At 49.9% G+C, this 14,718-nt stretch overlaps 7 protein-coding genes across 7 annotated transcripts; 4 read left to right on the plus strand and 3 right to left on the minus strand.

Moving 5' to 3' along the window:
• Positions 1-750: 750 nt before the first annotated feature.
• Positions 751-2,097, minus strand: M437DRAFT_62432 (uncharacterized protein; the record flags this gene model as incomplete). Its single annotated transcript, XM_041024077.1, has 1 exon — positions 751-2,097. One exon carries the CDS (start codon positions 2,095-2,097, stop codon positions 751-753), a length of 1,347 nt encoding a protein of 448 aa, XP_040883229.1.
• A 306-nt stretch (positions 2,098-2,403) lies between these two features.
• On the minus strand, positions 2,404-4,738 carry M437DRAFT_71822 (P-loop containing nucleoside triphosphate hydrolase protein; the record flags this gene model as incomplete). The annotated part of the gene is made up of 2 exons (XM_041025743.1): positions 2,404-4,387; positions 4,440-4,738. 2 exons carry the CDS (start codon positions 4,736-4,738, stop codon positions 2,404-2,406), a joined length of 2,283 nt encoding a protein of 760 aa, XP_040883230.1.
• Positions 4,739-5,296: 558 nt separating this feature from the next.
• M437DRAFT_18372 (heterokaryon incompatibility Het-C) lies at positions 5,297-7,294 on the plus strand (the record flags this gene model as incomplete). The annotated part of the gene is made up of 4 exons (XM_041018951.1): positions 5,297-5,479; positions 5,538-5,754; positions 5,884-6,140; positions 6,197-7,294. Coding segments are annotated over 4 exons (1,755 nt in total), but the record flags the coding sequence as incomplete, so codon positions are not given.
• Positions 7,295-8,399: 1,105 nt separating this feature from the next.
• M437DRAFT_62435 (FAD/NAD(P)-binding domain-containing protein) lies at positions 8,400-10,146 on the plus strand (the record flags this gene model as incomplete). Its single annotated transcript, XM_041024078.1, has 4 exons — positions 8,400-8,524; positions 8,604-8,801; positions 8,858-9,125; positions 9,187-10,146. 4 exons carry the CDS (start codon positions 8,400-8,402, stop codon positions 10,144-10,146), a joined length of 1,551 nt encoding a protein of 516 aa, XP_040883232.1.
• Positions 10,147-10,334: 188 nt separating this feature from the next.
• On the plus strand, positions 10,335-10,841 carry M437DRAFT_40239 (uncharacterized protein; the record flags this gene model as incomplete). The annotated part of the gene is made up of 1 exon (XM_041020157.1): positions 10,335-10,841. One exon carries the CDS (start codon positions 10,335-10,337, stop codon positions 10,839-10,841), a length of 507 nt encoding a protein of 168 aa, XP_040883233.1.
• A 537-nt stretch (positions 10,842-11,378) lies between these two features.
• On the minus strand, positions 11,379-11,955 carry M437DRAFT_62437 (uncharacterized protein; the record flags this gene model as incomplete). Its single annotated transcript, XM_041024079.1, has 2 exons — positions 11,379-11,558; positions 11,611-11,955. The coding sequence occupies 2 exons, from the start codon at positions 11,953-11,955 to the stop codon at positions 11,379-11,381; spliced, it is 525 nt and encodes a 174-aa protein (XP_040883234.1).
• A 1,488-nt stretch (positions 11,956-13,443) lies between these two features.
• On the plus strand, positions 13,444-14,401 carry M437DRAFT_80709 (uncharacterized protein; the record flags this gene model as incomplete). Its single annotated transcript, XM_041027400.1, has 2 exons — positions 13,444-13,549; positions 13,605-14,401. The coding sequence occupies 2 exons, from the start codon at positions 13,444-13,446 to the stop codon at positions 14,399-14,401; spliced, it is 903 nt and encodes a 300-aa protein (XP_040883235.1).
• Between the last annotated feature and the right edge of the window lie 317 nt (positions 14,402-14,718).

Consider the following 14,718-nt stretch of genomic DNA (forward strand, 5'->3'; position numbering starts at 1 on the left):
ACACAAAGAAGTCATGATTCCAACAGTATCATCGATGCTCTTCGAGATATACTTGGTTGTAGAAGGAGCTGTCGTTGGACCACCATGGCGAGACGGAGTTGCTCTCAATCGACTCTTGCAGTCGATATGCTGTATATCAGCCACATTGATCGGGTCTTGAGGATGCTTCTTCAGGCTCCAGTTGTCAAGCGGCATCGTCGGGGCAAAGGTGGTCTCTGCAGGATTGAGGAATGCAGATCCACACAAAGGATTGTTCGCGACCGAAAGCGGAAAGCTTCACGGCCACATTCGCATCAAGCTGAGCGATTGTCGTCACCATTGTGACGATACCTAGATGGCCTCGATGTTCTCGAAAGATGTAGGCGGCAATGAAAAGCAATCAATGAATACAATGGCAGAAGGTTATTGCTCATTGGTGTCGAGGGTCGAGTGGTATTCGCGAAATTCGGGGCGACCGATCGTGCCTGCCGTAACTACAGATACTGACAAGTACGCGCCGCATTGCTGCCAGGGTGCTTCCCCTGTCAACCACAAGGACACATCGTAAAGCTACAAATCTGCCTGTAGAAGACTTGTAGATCCTCTGAAACATTTGAAAAATCATCGAGACTTGTTGCTTGAGTACTAGAAAAGATTGAGTGCTGCAGGCTCGAAAGGCCCGTCGCTTCAAGGATCTGTTCTAAAGCTTGAAATTCTCGCTTCGCTGCCTCCGTTGGTGGCTCACTCTACCTAAGAGCAGATTGTGGACACTCATGCTTTGCTCTCAATCTCTGCACATCTAGCCCTCACCTTTCTCTCCCAAACCCTATACGCTCTCCTCCTGTCCCCACTCAACCAATCCACGGAATCCTGAAACATAGTCCCCAATCCAGATCTCAAACCCGCACCAGGTCTATCCCTATCTTCCTCTTCTGCCTCCTTATCCACATCCTCCATCACTGTATCCATATCTAGATCTTTTTGCACTGGCCGTGGAGCATGTTTCTCTTTTCGATGTAAGGGAGTCTTGGCGGGTGGTTTATTCTTCTTAGGGGTTTGTAAGGCAGGGATGGAAGGGAGGGTTGAGGCTTTTACAGTGGTGAACCAGGGGAGTTCGAGCCAGCCTTCTGTTTTGCTGGCGTGCAAGAAAGCATCGACGTCTTTTGGTGTAGGAGAACTTGGTGAGAGGGCGGTGATGGCGGAGGAGCGGGCGGTGGCGTAGGTTGTGCCGTCTATGACTGTGTTGCGAAGTGTGAACGTCGTGACGAGAGAGAGTGCTGCGATGAGGGCTGGAAGGGATGATGGTGTGATGGTAGAGGAGTCCTCAATCGCGGCGACTTCTTCTCCGTCTGTGGATGTTCGTTTTCGCTTCTTTGCGGAGGAGTGAGGAGTTGGTTCAGGCTGGGTGTCTTTCCAGCCTCGTAGAGGTAAAATGGCGGACAGAGCAGCGCAAACATGTGGCGTAGCCTGTGGCACATTGAGAGCATCGCAGACGGCCTCAGCCATAGGACGTACATGTTCCGGCAGATTGTCTTCCTCTTGATCTTTTGCCGTCTCCCTCTGTCTCTCTTCTTCCGAGTCTTGTATTACGACCTCCTCTTCTGTAGCCTTTTTCGCTGACCTCGTCCGTCTACCGGACCCTGTAACACTGTCCACACTTTTCGCAACAGAAGCTGGAGTCTTCGATGGTGTAACACCAGCACTCTTGACACTCTTCGCAGGAGTCTTGGACGGCGTACCCACAGGTGTACCCAACACACTTCTTCTTCCTCTTCCGCTTCCAGGCGTCCCTGTCGTACTCACATCCTTGAGCCTATTCGTCCTCGGTGTCGCAGGCTCTTTCAGCGCTGCATCCAAGTATCCATATAGTTTCTTGTAGATGCGCGGCGCAACAGGTGGTCTAGCAACCACTTTATCGATATCCAGACGGTGTTTTAGTCGGTCGACGGCGATGTGTGCGCAAGTGTATGTTCTTCCAATTTCTTCTTCTGGTTTTAGAGAGGAGGCTTTGTTTCGTGATTGAGCGAGGAGGGAAGTCGAGAGATCGATGAGTTCTTGCGGCAGAGAATTGAGAGTCGGCACCAGCGTGATTAGAGCCTGCTCGATCGTCGTCGGCATCGTGAATGTCTCCAGGACCAGGAAATGTGTTGATGGGATGAAGCTCTAGACAAACATTCAAGCTCTCGATCGCGGAAGACGCGAAGAGTTGGCCCGAGGCACGTCACGCGCACGTGCTTTCGTGAAGTCAATCATTTTTCCACATCCAGTCGCTTCTACCATTTCACAAAAGACAAAAGCATGTGATTCACAGAAGACCGAGGAATGTAATGCGAGGGCTTTACTTCGTCTGTTAACCAGACAATGAAAATCATGAATTGTCTCTCCACCTTTCCGGAATAATCTATACTAGAAACATCTCAACTTTTAACGCTTGCCAGCAGCGAGCATCTCCTTCCTTCTCATCTTGTCTGCTGTTCTTTGCAGTGATGTTCTCATGTCTCCCTTCTTGAAGTCCTCAATGTTGTAGTACTTGGGTGCAATGTCCAACAACCACTCAGGACGCACCGAAGTCACTGTGCGGATGTAGTTCTTTGTTGTGAGCACAAATTCATTGTACAGAACCCACTCGCTCTCGGTGCCCAATACTGTCGAAGGGTGCAACAAGACGGTCTGTTCATCCTTGACTGTGATGTACTGCTTCTTGCCAGAGTCTTGCTTGGCACACTGCATGAAGTAACCACACACCAGAGCCTTGCGGATGTTCTCGTAGTACTTCTTGTCCTCGAATGGTGTCGACATGAGCTCGATCTCGCTGCGCTCCATGATTCTCTTGAGTTGCATGCGCACATTGTCGGCCTGCTGCAGAGCACGGTATGACAAGAAGTGATCGTGACACCATTGCTTGGGGTTCTCTTGTGCTGCCGGTGACTTGAAGGCGTGGTAGACGTTGAGCATGGTAAGATGGTCACCGTCGGGGTGTGCAAACAGGTCCTTCATCTCATCGGCACGCTTGCGAGCGCTGTTTGGTCGCACGAAGATGTTGGGTACTGAGAGAAGTGCTGTGAGGGAAAGGATTTCGTTGGAGCAGTAGAACTCAGGCGATGAGATGAGCATGACTGCAAGGGCAGGGTCGAGAGGGAACTCTGAAGCCAGGCGACCAAGCTCGGTCAGCTCACCCTCATCATCAAGACATGCCAGGTAGTTGAGCTCTTCCAAAGCACGCATAAGAGTCTCGGGTGCAGGAGGATCCATAAGGTCGAAATGTACCAAGTCGTCGATACCAAGCTTCTTCAATTCCAGAACTGTTGATGACAGGTTTGAACGCAGAACTTCAGGGTATGATTGGTCAATGAGCTCTTTCTTGAATGCGGCCTCGGTGTAGAGACGGAAAGCCTTTCCAGGCTTGGTACGTCCAGCACGACCAGCACGCTGTTGAGCTGAAGCCTTGGAAATAGGCGAAACGAGCAGAGACTCGACTCTGATTCTGGGGTTGTAGACCTTCTGCTTGCTGAATCCGGGGTCGATAACGTAGACGATGCCATCGATAGTGAGCGAAGTTTCGGCAATGTTGGTAGAAATGATGACCTTGCGACCAGGACGACCACCAGCACGGAAAGGTGCAGGGGCAGGGTCAAAGATGCGCTGTTGTTGGGCTGGGGGCAGAGAACCGTACAGAGGGTAGACCTTGAGTGGGCCTGCATCTGCTTCTCTGATCATCTCGTCTGACTCTAAACTAATCTTTCTGCAAGCATCTTCAATCTCCTCTTCACCAGTCAAGAAGAGAAGAATATCACCTTCGGGCTCGGTGGCGTGAATCTGGAGAACGGTGCGAATAGCGGCTTCGACGTAGTCTCTCTCGGGTTCGGCGGTATAGAAAATCTCGACGGGGTGGGTACGACCAGGAACGGCAAGCAGAGGGGCATCGTTGAAGTACTTCTGGAACTTTTCGGCATCCAGAGTAGCGGACATGATGATGATCTTCAGGTCGGGTCTGCGCTGAGCGACCTCCTTGAGAAGACCCATGAGGATATCGGTGGCAAGAGTACGCTCGTGAGCTTCATCGAGAATGATAGTGCTGTAGCGGCTGAGGTTGTGGTCGTTCATGGCTTCACGCAGAAGCATACCATCAGTCATGTACTTGAGAATGGTGTTTTGCGAAGTCATGTCCTCGAAACGAATGCTGTAACCAACTTCCTGACCGAGAGTGACATCCATCTCTTGAGCGACACGCTGGGCGACGGACATGGCAGCGACACGACGAGGCTGGGTACAAGCGACCATCTTGCCCTGCTGGTGTGGGAGATCATCGTAGAGGACGAATTGGGGGATTTGTGTCGTCTTTCCTGAACCAGTCTCACCGACGAAGACGAGAATTTGGGTTTGCTGGAACATTTGGAGGAACTCATCTCTGCGCGCCTGGTTAGCAAGTGACACGGTTGGCTGCGAATAGAAGGGCATACCTTTGAGCGTGGACAGGCAGGTTTCTGCGAGTCTTCAGGATGCCAAAGTAGCGCTCTGAGAGGTTGTTGCCATTGAAAGGATTGGAAGGACCGTCCTCGGCCTTTGCTGCTTGGGCGGCGGTAGTGGTGTGGCGCTTGAGGTGGGTGAGACCGTCGGTTCCGCTTCCTCTGGATCTTCCGTTGGAATAGACATTGTCTTCGTCGTGGTTCATGTGAGCAAGGTAAGGGTTCGAGGCAGGGTCGGATTCCATCTTTTGACGCTTTGCGCGCGACTCGTCGCCGGATCTTCTGTCAGACATCTTGTCACTCGGGGGTATTCGGCGGGTGTGATATGTCTGATGTTCAAGAGCGGTCGAGATAGTTCGAGGTACGACCGGACAATGAGTGCGACTGGAACGATAGAGTGGGTGCCGTCGAAAAGTCAAGAAAGACTCTTGAGTGGTTCAAAGAGTCGCCGCTGGAATCCAAAAAAGTCCCTGCAACTCCATCATCATCACGGTCTTGGCGTTTTCAGCTCCGCGCAACGCGCCTCACATCTTATCTCTGCCCTCTCTTCATCTCTTTTCGTAATCATCCTCACGTCTCATTGAATCATCGAGAGACTTTTTGAATTGCCCTGTGATCTTACAGTCACTTGCCGCAGTCTAATCAGAATAGAATCAAAGTCACTTCGTGGCGCATTACTCGTAGTCGATCTTGACAAGAAACGCACAGCCACCTGTGCCCCTCCATCCTTCGAGCTCAGCCTCATATAAATCCATCCCACCTGCATCATCGTCATCCTTTGTTTGTTCTCTTTTCACATCTGTATACGCACACACCGCATCCTAATTTTTATCATGGCAAATACCAAATTGCTATTGTTCCTATGCTTGGTAGCAGTCTTGCTCTTCGCAACTCCTACCCATGCCTTTGGCGCTGGCAACATTGCTTCAATCTCCAAGATCGAAGGCAAGAACTGGCGCCATGGTGACATTGAAGACATGCTCAAGACTGTTGACTGCCTAAAGAAGCACAAATGGACTTCAATGATGATCAAGGTAGGCTTCATTGCTGTGGCATGCTAGCTTTTCATTTGTTGATGACCATAATCTGCAGCGTGTCTACTTTGGAAACTGGCTTCGTGACTACAGTCAAGCTGTTGACGTGGGCACTTTGAAAGGTGTTCCTGCAAGCACTATTCGTATCCTGGTCTGGGTCCTGGCTTTCATGAGCTTTGGCTATGCTACTGGAGAGTTCGAGGTCACCGATGAACGCCTTGGTGTCTACCGCCCTGAGGAACACATTGATAATCCTAGAAACTACGCAGACGATAGTACGTAAGAATAGGCTGCAGTTAGCATGGGTCCAACATCGGATGGCTCCGGCAGTCGTCAGGTGGCCTTTTGGCAGCTGTTCTACCATCCGTACACAAGAAACATGCTAATCTTATCCTTGTCTTTAGTTGACGCGAGACAGTATGATCAACGTCTTCGTGGTCCTGTACAACCGGAGGAGCTCGCGATTGACCCCGACACTGGAATGAAGAACTACATCGCCAACGAGCGTGGTGGCTGGGCCACTTCCTCAGGCTATGTCAGATATAGCTTAAAGCGAGCCATTCACTTTGGACGCATGTATACTCACGGCGCAAATAAGGGTGACGAGAAAGACCTGTGCGAAGCACTCCGCTGTCTTGGTCAAGCTCTTCATTGTATGGAGGTCAGTAAACCTTAAGCCGCGTCATGTGCTCGTTGCTGACTCGTCTCTGCCTACAGGACTTCGGTGCTCACACCAATTATACTGAGCTGGCTCTTCGTGAGCTTGGTCACAACAGCGTGTTTCCTCATGTCGGTGTGAATACTGAGATCAATCTCCGTGGCAAGCGTGTCTTCCCTTTGGTCACTGGAACTTTCGGTGGTGTCGATTTCATGCACTCCGTCCTTGGAGAAGCTACCGATCATGTCACCCAGAGCGAAGTTGATGAGATGCAAAGTGCTCTGAACAACGCTTCGGCGGAGGGAAAGCGCTCCGGATCCGGTCTAGCAGGAGAGGTGTCTGGCCTTGTCAGCTTGTTGTCAAAAGTGCCAGGTACAAGTTCTCTCTGCCAAGAAGCTGTTCGTCTGCAGGCTGAGTCGGACCAATATGCTGCTCAGAATGCTGGTGCAGGTGCTCGTGGCTTCGATGACGGTGGCTACAGTCAAGACCGTGCATGGAATCCAGTCGCGTCTGCCAACGGCGCTGCTGATCCCCAGGCAATCGTCGCAAAGATCTACCCAATTCTCGTCTTCCGCGACAATGTTGTTCGTAGCATCAGCAATATCGTCTCCAAGATCCCTGGTCTCGAAAGTCTCATTGAGAAGATTACCGAGAAGGTCACGTTGACAGTCATGGGTCTCCTTGCACCTTACATCACCCCTCTGATCGCTGCCGCTTCCAACAGTCTCAAGCAAGGCAGCACCAGTGTGGTCGAGGCCAGTGGTAAGCATCAATATGAGGTTTGGACTGATCCCTTCAGCACCGACCCTACCCATTCTTTACTTTCGAAGGACCATTTCAGCAACATTCTGAACGAGCCCGCTGGTAAAGTGGCTGCTTGTATCCTACAATACGTGGCACCTCGTGTCATCTATGCTTTCGACCATCCAGATGTGCCTGAGGACGAGGTACTCAACGATGTCCTTCGTGCCTTCCACCATCCTGCGATCCGTGATCCTCACTGCGAGATTCAGAAGAACATGTTCGCTGTCGTCGAAAACTGGGCTCGTTCGCGTCCAGACGGTGGTCGGGATCTAGACAGAGTCCTTAGCTCTGAGAGTGTCAAGGCTGGACACAACCACACAGGCGGCGCAAATCCTCATCTCTCGTCCCACGGTGGCCCTGGTGATATGCAAAACGTCTTTGGCATGGGTCAACCGCAGCGCGACATGGATGCGTCTGGTACGCCTCAGCAGTCAAACTATGGTCAACCTGCTTCACACGGCAGTTGGGGTGCACCTCCACCCGCTGATTACAACCAGCAGTATCAACAACCTTATCAGCAACCTCCTCCTGCAGGGTTCGCCAACAACGACCCATCAGCTTATCCTAGTGCCTATCAGCAAGGCTATGAGGTTCCCTACGGAGCACCTCCTGGACCACCTCAGCAGTATGGGGGTCAGTACGGTGCTCCCCCTCACGGGCAGCATGGTGGCTATGATCAGCAACAGGGATATGGTCAAGGTCCTCCTCCTGGTTACGGTCAAGGACACTCGTCTGGATATTACCAAGGAGGTGGCTACTGAGATCAATCATGATGATAGCAGAGACTAGATTCTTGGAAAGAACGACCCCTAATGCGTATTGGAATCTATTAATGAACAAACATTTACCTTTATCAATACTGCTGTCTTTGAAGGAAGAGACAGTCATCCTCAGACCTCTTTGCGCTACCTGATGAAAACTCTTTGACCTGATCTTCAGTCGACTCAAATTTCTCGTATTGCGAAAGACTAGTATCGCTCATGCAGATTTCCTCAGTCAGATTGACGCTAAGCGATCAGGGACAAGCGGAAGAACCAGCGAGAAACAGCCTTCTTCTTGTTCAAATCGTTTTCAAATACGAGAATTGCATTTGTTTAATTGACTTGCGCTGAGATCTAGTAAAGTTACATATCTTGGTGTCTCTCCGATTGCGTGCTCGAAGTACGTTTTTACGTGACAGGCGGGGTTGGAAGTTGAGAACATCACACCTATCTGACTATCCAACTAACATCACTTTGCAAAGCTATTGCGACATTTAAAAATGATCCTGTTCGCTGCAGTGAACACTCAACAATACTATTATCAGCGTGAATGCGGGTATTGTCGTCCCGAAGACATCCTTCGCTGCAGAATGGGTTCTTGCGTGCTACAGAGCCCTGAAGCTTGTTTCCCATAAACATGTGGTCGATTCCGGATTTTTGCCCGTATGTGTTGAGTTGAGTCTGAGTGTTGGCTGCCATGGATGTCAAAACAGTCGCTGTCATTGGTGCTGGCGTTAGTGGTGTTTCCTCTGCCATACATCTCCGAAACGCTGGATTGGACGTAACAGTATTCGAAAGAGGAGATGTTTCTGGAGGTGTTTGGTAATGTTCACCCTCCTGAACTCCGCTTTGCTGGGATTCTCGATACATCGGAGAATGCAAACTGATAATTTAACTATAGGGTATACGACCCTCGCACGGCCTTAGAACCATCTTATCCAGCGACCTTACCTTCGGTGGGAGATTCACCTATCTTTGATTCTCTTCTCGAGTCCAAAGGTCGTAAAATTCGCAGAGATAGTCCTGTAGACCATGACTATCCCGCTTTGAAACCTCCTCCAAATACCAAGGAGTTGGAGATCTTGCATGCGCCGCCCGGGTATGTCTACTTAATCAATCAACCCTCTTCTCGGTGGCTTGACTGACTGCTGATAGGCCATGTTACCAAGGCCTTCACAACAACGTCTCTACTCCAGAGATGGAATTGCGTACCCACGATTGGAAGCCAGAGACTCCTGATTTTGTGCCTCATGATGTGTTGGCGACGTATATCCAAGACACAGCTGCTGCCAACAACATCCTTCCGTTGATCTCTTTTCGCACTCGCGTGACTAGGGTTGAGAAGAAAGGAGGGAAGTGGGAAGTCAGCACTGCAAAGTTGGTTGACGAAGATGGTGAAAAGGAAGTTCGAGAATCAGTACAGGTGAGTACCAGAACCTCGACCCAGAATCGAAAAGTGCACAATGTTGATGAGGAAGTTGCAGCTTTTCGATGCGGTCATAGTGGCAAGTGGACATTACCACGCCCCCAACATCCCCTCATATCCCAATCTCAGCGCTTGGAAAACCGCTTTCCCAACACGCATCTCGCATTCAAAATCCTATCGCTCGCCTGCACTTTTCACAGGGAAGAATGTCTTGGTGATTGGTGCTGGAGTCTCGAGTACGGATATCTGCCGCGAGTTAGGTGGTGTTGCGAATAAAGTCTGGCAATCTAGTCGAGGTGGGGAGTATGATCTTCTGCCTTCGATGTTACCGGGTAACTGTACTCGGATTGGGGCTATTGCTGGATTCTCCCCGCTTATCTCTATTTCCGAACTTAGAGATGAGGATACACTCACAGGCAGCATCGTCTTGGCCTCCAACGACACGATCACCAACATCCACCACATCATCCTCGCAACAGGCTACCACATGTCCTATCCATTTCTATCTCATCTCCACGGCGATGATTTACTTCCCAACCAAGCTTCAGAAACCACACTCGTTACTACAGGACAAGTAACCCATAACCTCCACAAAGACATTTTCTACATCCCAGACCCTACACTCGCATTTATAGGCGTCCCCTACCACGTCGCAACTTTTTCACTTTTCGAGTTTCAAGCAATGGCTGTAGCTGCAATATTTGCTGGATCTGCAAACCTACCGAGCGAGAAAGAGATGAGGAAAGAGTATGGAGAGAGGGTAAAGAGGAAGGGTGTAGGAAGGAAATTGCATTCTTTGAAAGATGATGAAGGTGAGATTGTGTACGCGAGGGAGATGATGGCGATTGTGAATCAGGGGAGAAAAGAAGAGGATAAAGTGGAAGGGCATACGAAAGAGTGGTTTGAGGCTTATCGGAGGAGGTTGGTGAGGATGCAGGAGAGAAGAGGGTGGACATCGACAAGGAAAGAGGGTGTTATTTCTATAGATGGCACCAAACGGAACACAGGAGATAGATGATAGATGCAGGAACCGAGACATCCTAGCATGGCATAGCAAGATACCTCAATGGGAAGTTCTATGGAAATTTAAGGTCCGACTAGCGCCCGCATGTGCTTACATAAGCAACGTCCCTCCTGTCTCGTCCTCATGCTAACCACGTGAGTCACTTTATTTACAACCAAGGATTAATATCAATATCATAATCAATGGCGAACAAAAATCCATGGCTATACGCAGGTCTAGCCTCCTCATTCCCCAACATCTCACGAGCAGAAGACAACAAAACACGCCTCTGCAACCCCATTCCTGACCCCTGGGATCCACCTTCTGATACCCCTCAACCCTGCAAAACATTCACAAAGCCCTCTGCAGACTCCTCCACTTCAACACTATCCGAAACACCAATTCAAGACGCATCTACAAACTCCGTCTTGGTATTCCGCTACAAAGAAAAATTCCACGCGATAGAAGCAGCGTGTCCGCATCAAGGGTATCCAATGACCAGAGCCAGTCTCTCAGACATCGAGGACTTTGGAATTGTGTTGAGTACGGGGATAACGTGTCCGAAGCATGGGTGGATGTTTGATTTGTTCACGGGGGAGGCGGATACGGGGAGATACAAATTGGGGTTGTATGAGGTTGAGGTGAGGAAAGGGGAAGATGGGGAGGAGGGAGTTTGGGTGAGGAAGAAGGAGAGGAAGAGGATTGGGTAGGGGGGCGAATTGGGTTGGTATGGGAGATGATTGGACTCTCCTGGAAATGTAGGAGAGGTCGCATGTGTGTGCTTGAGATGAGCGCAATAATGGAGAAATCCCAGGAGATGGGCACGTTGGCTCCGGCCGCCATCACGGCAAAGAATATCTATTGTCCGTTGGCTTGATCTTCCAAGTCCTGGTCATCTCTAGCACTTGGGTGTCAAATTCTGGCTTGCACTCTGCCGGATAAACTCGACTGATCTAACTACTCTTTTGCTGGTCTTCAGTGTGCTCGACCTCGGCGGAAAGCGGCATTGAGACTGGCACCTCAGCACCAGAAGGGTCAGGTTGGGAGTTTGTTCTTGAGCTCGAAAACATATCCTCGTAACCAACTGGCATTGCTTTGGAGACATCCGGAGAACAGTAACATGACATTTGTATTGACTTGGATCCGAGATTTGTTGCCCTGTTATGGAGAACGGCTCAGTCAGCACCACTTTGACGATGGGTAGGATAATAGCGGTTGAGATGGCCGGATTTTGAGGCACTCAATTGTTATGAAGTCTCCTGGTCACGCTCGGGGACAGACTTGCAGTACTCACACCAAAGTTTTAGTCCTCCCCACGGAGGATAACCACAACCCACACAGGTGTGCTTGACTTTGTCTTTATACAGTATTGGGACGTGTGTCTTCCAGATAAGACCTTCGCGGAGTTTCTTGCTCCCGTGTGTAAGCTAGACAACCAGTCAATTTATATCATGTAGTCCACATATCGGGAAGACGTACCCAGTAGCGAAAGCGCATTCTCCCAGAAACTTGCTTGTCCTGGTATCTTTGTCTTCCGTGGACTCTTTTGAGTTCTTTCCTGGCCTCCCGCCAAACAGGATCTGCATTTACTTTCTGGTTATAAGCGGCGTTCCTTTTTAATTCAGCCTCGCGCCAGGCCTCATCTTCTTTTCGCCGCCTATTCAGCCAAGCCCTGATATACTCCCGCTGCTCTGCCCGCTTCACAGGGTTATTGCTGTACGAGACAAGCGGGCTGCTGACCGAAAACTCTCGGCGAATTAATGATAGTCCGTTCACGAAAGATCGTGGCAGACATCTTGCAGTCTGGTGCATCGGAGTGTTCATGATGTTAAGAGGCAACAAAGCAAGCTGGGGAGTCCAATTGGGTGTCTCAAATCATCCGACAGATGAATGTTGGGTCTCTGTTGATGATGACCTAGTATTAGATGATGCACAACCCCTGACTATCAATAACTTCACAGTGAGAGAACGCAAAGGAGATTGATCGCGGTGTGATGGCTGCACGCGCCGCCGCAAGCAAGCTCGGCGTTTCGGCGTCCGAGCTCCGACCTGTATCCAAGCTTCACCACCAAAATTTCGATCCATTATATCTCGACATTCCAAGCACCGAACGACACGAAAACTAGCTCAAAAGATGCGCTGCAACTTCTTCTACCCTTTGACATGGTCAAAAAGAAGCAAAAAGCATCGACGCCTGTGTGATTCGAACACACGCTCCCGAAGGAAATGCCTTAGCAGGGCATCGCGTTAACCACTCCGCCAAAGCGCCTTGAAATTGATCCCGGAACTGGTTAGATTCCGAAGCTGGATGGAAAACATCCAAACTTTTGCATATATGAAGCTGTAGCACACGAGAGCTATATCCCAGTCTGGCGATCGCTGGGACCTGCTTTCCCCATGAGACAATTGCTTAGACCAGTGGACTTGCAAAGCTCATGAACGGATTGCAAGCTTTCATGATTGTTGCGAGGTTTAGGGCATCGTGCTGCGGTGAGAAGAAAATTGAAAGACGCTGGCGGAGGAGATTTTTTGGCCTCGAGTCAGATTTTCTTTTCTGCCTGCGCAACGGCGAAGATTAGCCTTTCTGTCACCACGTCCCTTCCTTTACACAATCATCAAATTTATTTACAGGCTACATTCTGAGGCTACTACTCCAGTGCCCAAATCCTCATCTCCCAGATGGCGAGCATTGAGGCTCCTGAATTGGCTGCTCCCATCAGCGAGACCAATGATGCCTGATCTCTCAGGCAGGTTCTTGACCAGCCTTATACCCCTACCGTCCTGATCCTTGGTGCTAAGAATGCCCTCTCTGAGCTCTCAATACTAAGTCTAATAGATCCAAGTCTAGCATCATTTACTATTTTACCTTCATTGGTTGTGCTAGAGCTAAGAACAAGGGTAATATCTCCTGTTTCCCTTATCAACGAGGGTTTAATGATGTGCAGATATGCAACATTTGAGATACCTTTAGACGATGTGGTTCTGCAGACTATATCTCGCTAATGAATTCTTGAGGTTAGAGTCAGCGGTCTGTAGCTATGTCTCGATTATTGTTATAGCTGGTTCGACTCGACACTAGCCACAGGTGCGGCTTCTCGTATAGGCCAAGACGTCGAAAACATCGTCGAAAGCCGCGCCTGTATACCGTTCACTAGCTATGGAGTTTCTGATTGGTCTTCGTGGTCTTTCGACTCGAGATGAATAGCAAATGTAAGTGCAGGAGACGGTCACTCCATCCAATAGCAATTTTCTTTTCTTCTTGTCGTCTTCTGCCCCTCGGCACACAACATTCTCGAGACAATCGGCTTCAACATGTCTTTGCTCGATCGAATCAAGGGCCATAGCAAGGAGCCTGCCTCTGATGAACCAGAATCAAAGATCTTGCGCGAGGATAAAGTCCTGGAATCAAAACTGCGAGGTGAGATGATCCCTTTACCTGTTTGACTTGCGTATTGACCAGAAGATCTGCACAGAGTGCACCAAAAAAGTCCCAAGATACCTCTTCAGGATGTGGCACCCACAATCTGGCGGCAACCGACAGTTGAACACAACAGAAAAGATCACACCCCTTGCGTTTCTGAATGGTGCTGGCCACAACAGCGTCTACGACATGTCCATTCAAGGATTCATCGACATGACCACCAGCCATCTCAGCGGTAATCATATCGCCACAGAATTCTCGTCATGGTCTGCGTCTCCTCGATTTGTCTTACACTACGCCACAAGTGAGAGGGAAAGCGCCTATATCGCTATCATCGACACGCTAGGGCTCCAGGAGGAAAACGGAAACAGCATGTTCTGGGTGCCTGATTTAGCGATATTTGAAAAATCAGCACCTGGTCGTTCTCCGGACTACGAAATGTATGATTGGGAATACCTCGTGCATGGAATCGTCGACGGAAGACACTACAAGGCAGTCCCATTCAAATCTCTCTGTCAGGCAGGGTTGACCAATTATCTGCCGACGTTGAGAAACCATGTCCAAGCATGGGGTGCTAACAGATTTGCACTGCCGGTTTCTACTGTGCCGTTCAGCAGGGAAGAGCTGGAGGATCTGGGCAGAGTGGCAAGCCTTTTTGGACTGCATTCGAACCTGCGCGCTGCTGTTGCCGTCACCTTGTTCTGTTGCAAGAAGCGTGCTGAGTCCGGCAAGGGGCTCGAGGAGGAGGAGCTGGAAGAGATCGTCCACCACATCGGCGGCCGCAACCTTGGTGTGCCTCCCTCTCCAACGATGTCTATGATCTCCGCTACGAAGACAATAAGCAGATGATCAACGTGATGCGCGCCGTGTCTACCTACTGCTGGGGAAGGGGCTCTCGAGTTCGTTTCGCAAAGTAGGTTGATACTTCGGCTTGCTTCCACTCTTCACGCGTAGCTATAAAAATGCACAATATCATCAGAAAACAGGACATTGTCCACTGAGAGGCGACACGACATCGAGAAAAGTCAAACAACACTTTTTCAAACCATCAAAACTTGTGCTCTTGATAACGCGCAACAAGAAACGCGTTTGCGTTTGTCGGCAAACAGCCATTCAACTACAAACGCAGAGCACATTACCTTCATGTTCGTCGCATTGCTCCATCA

Source organism: Aureobasidium melanogenum (genome assembly GCF_000721775.1).
Source record: "Aureobasidium melanogenum CBS 110374 unplaced genomic scaffold scaffold_2, whole genome shotgun sequence".
In the NCBI taxonomy this organism is placed as follows: Eukaryota; Fungi; Ascomycota; class Dothideomycetes; order Dothideales; family Saccotheciaceae; genus Aureobasidium; species Aureobasidium melanogenum.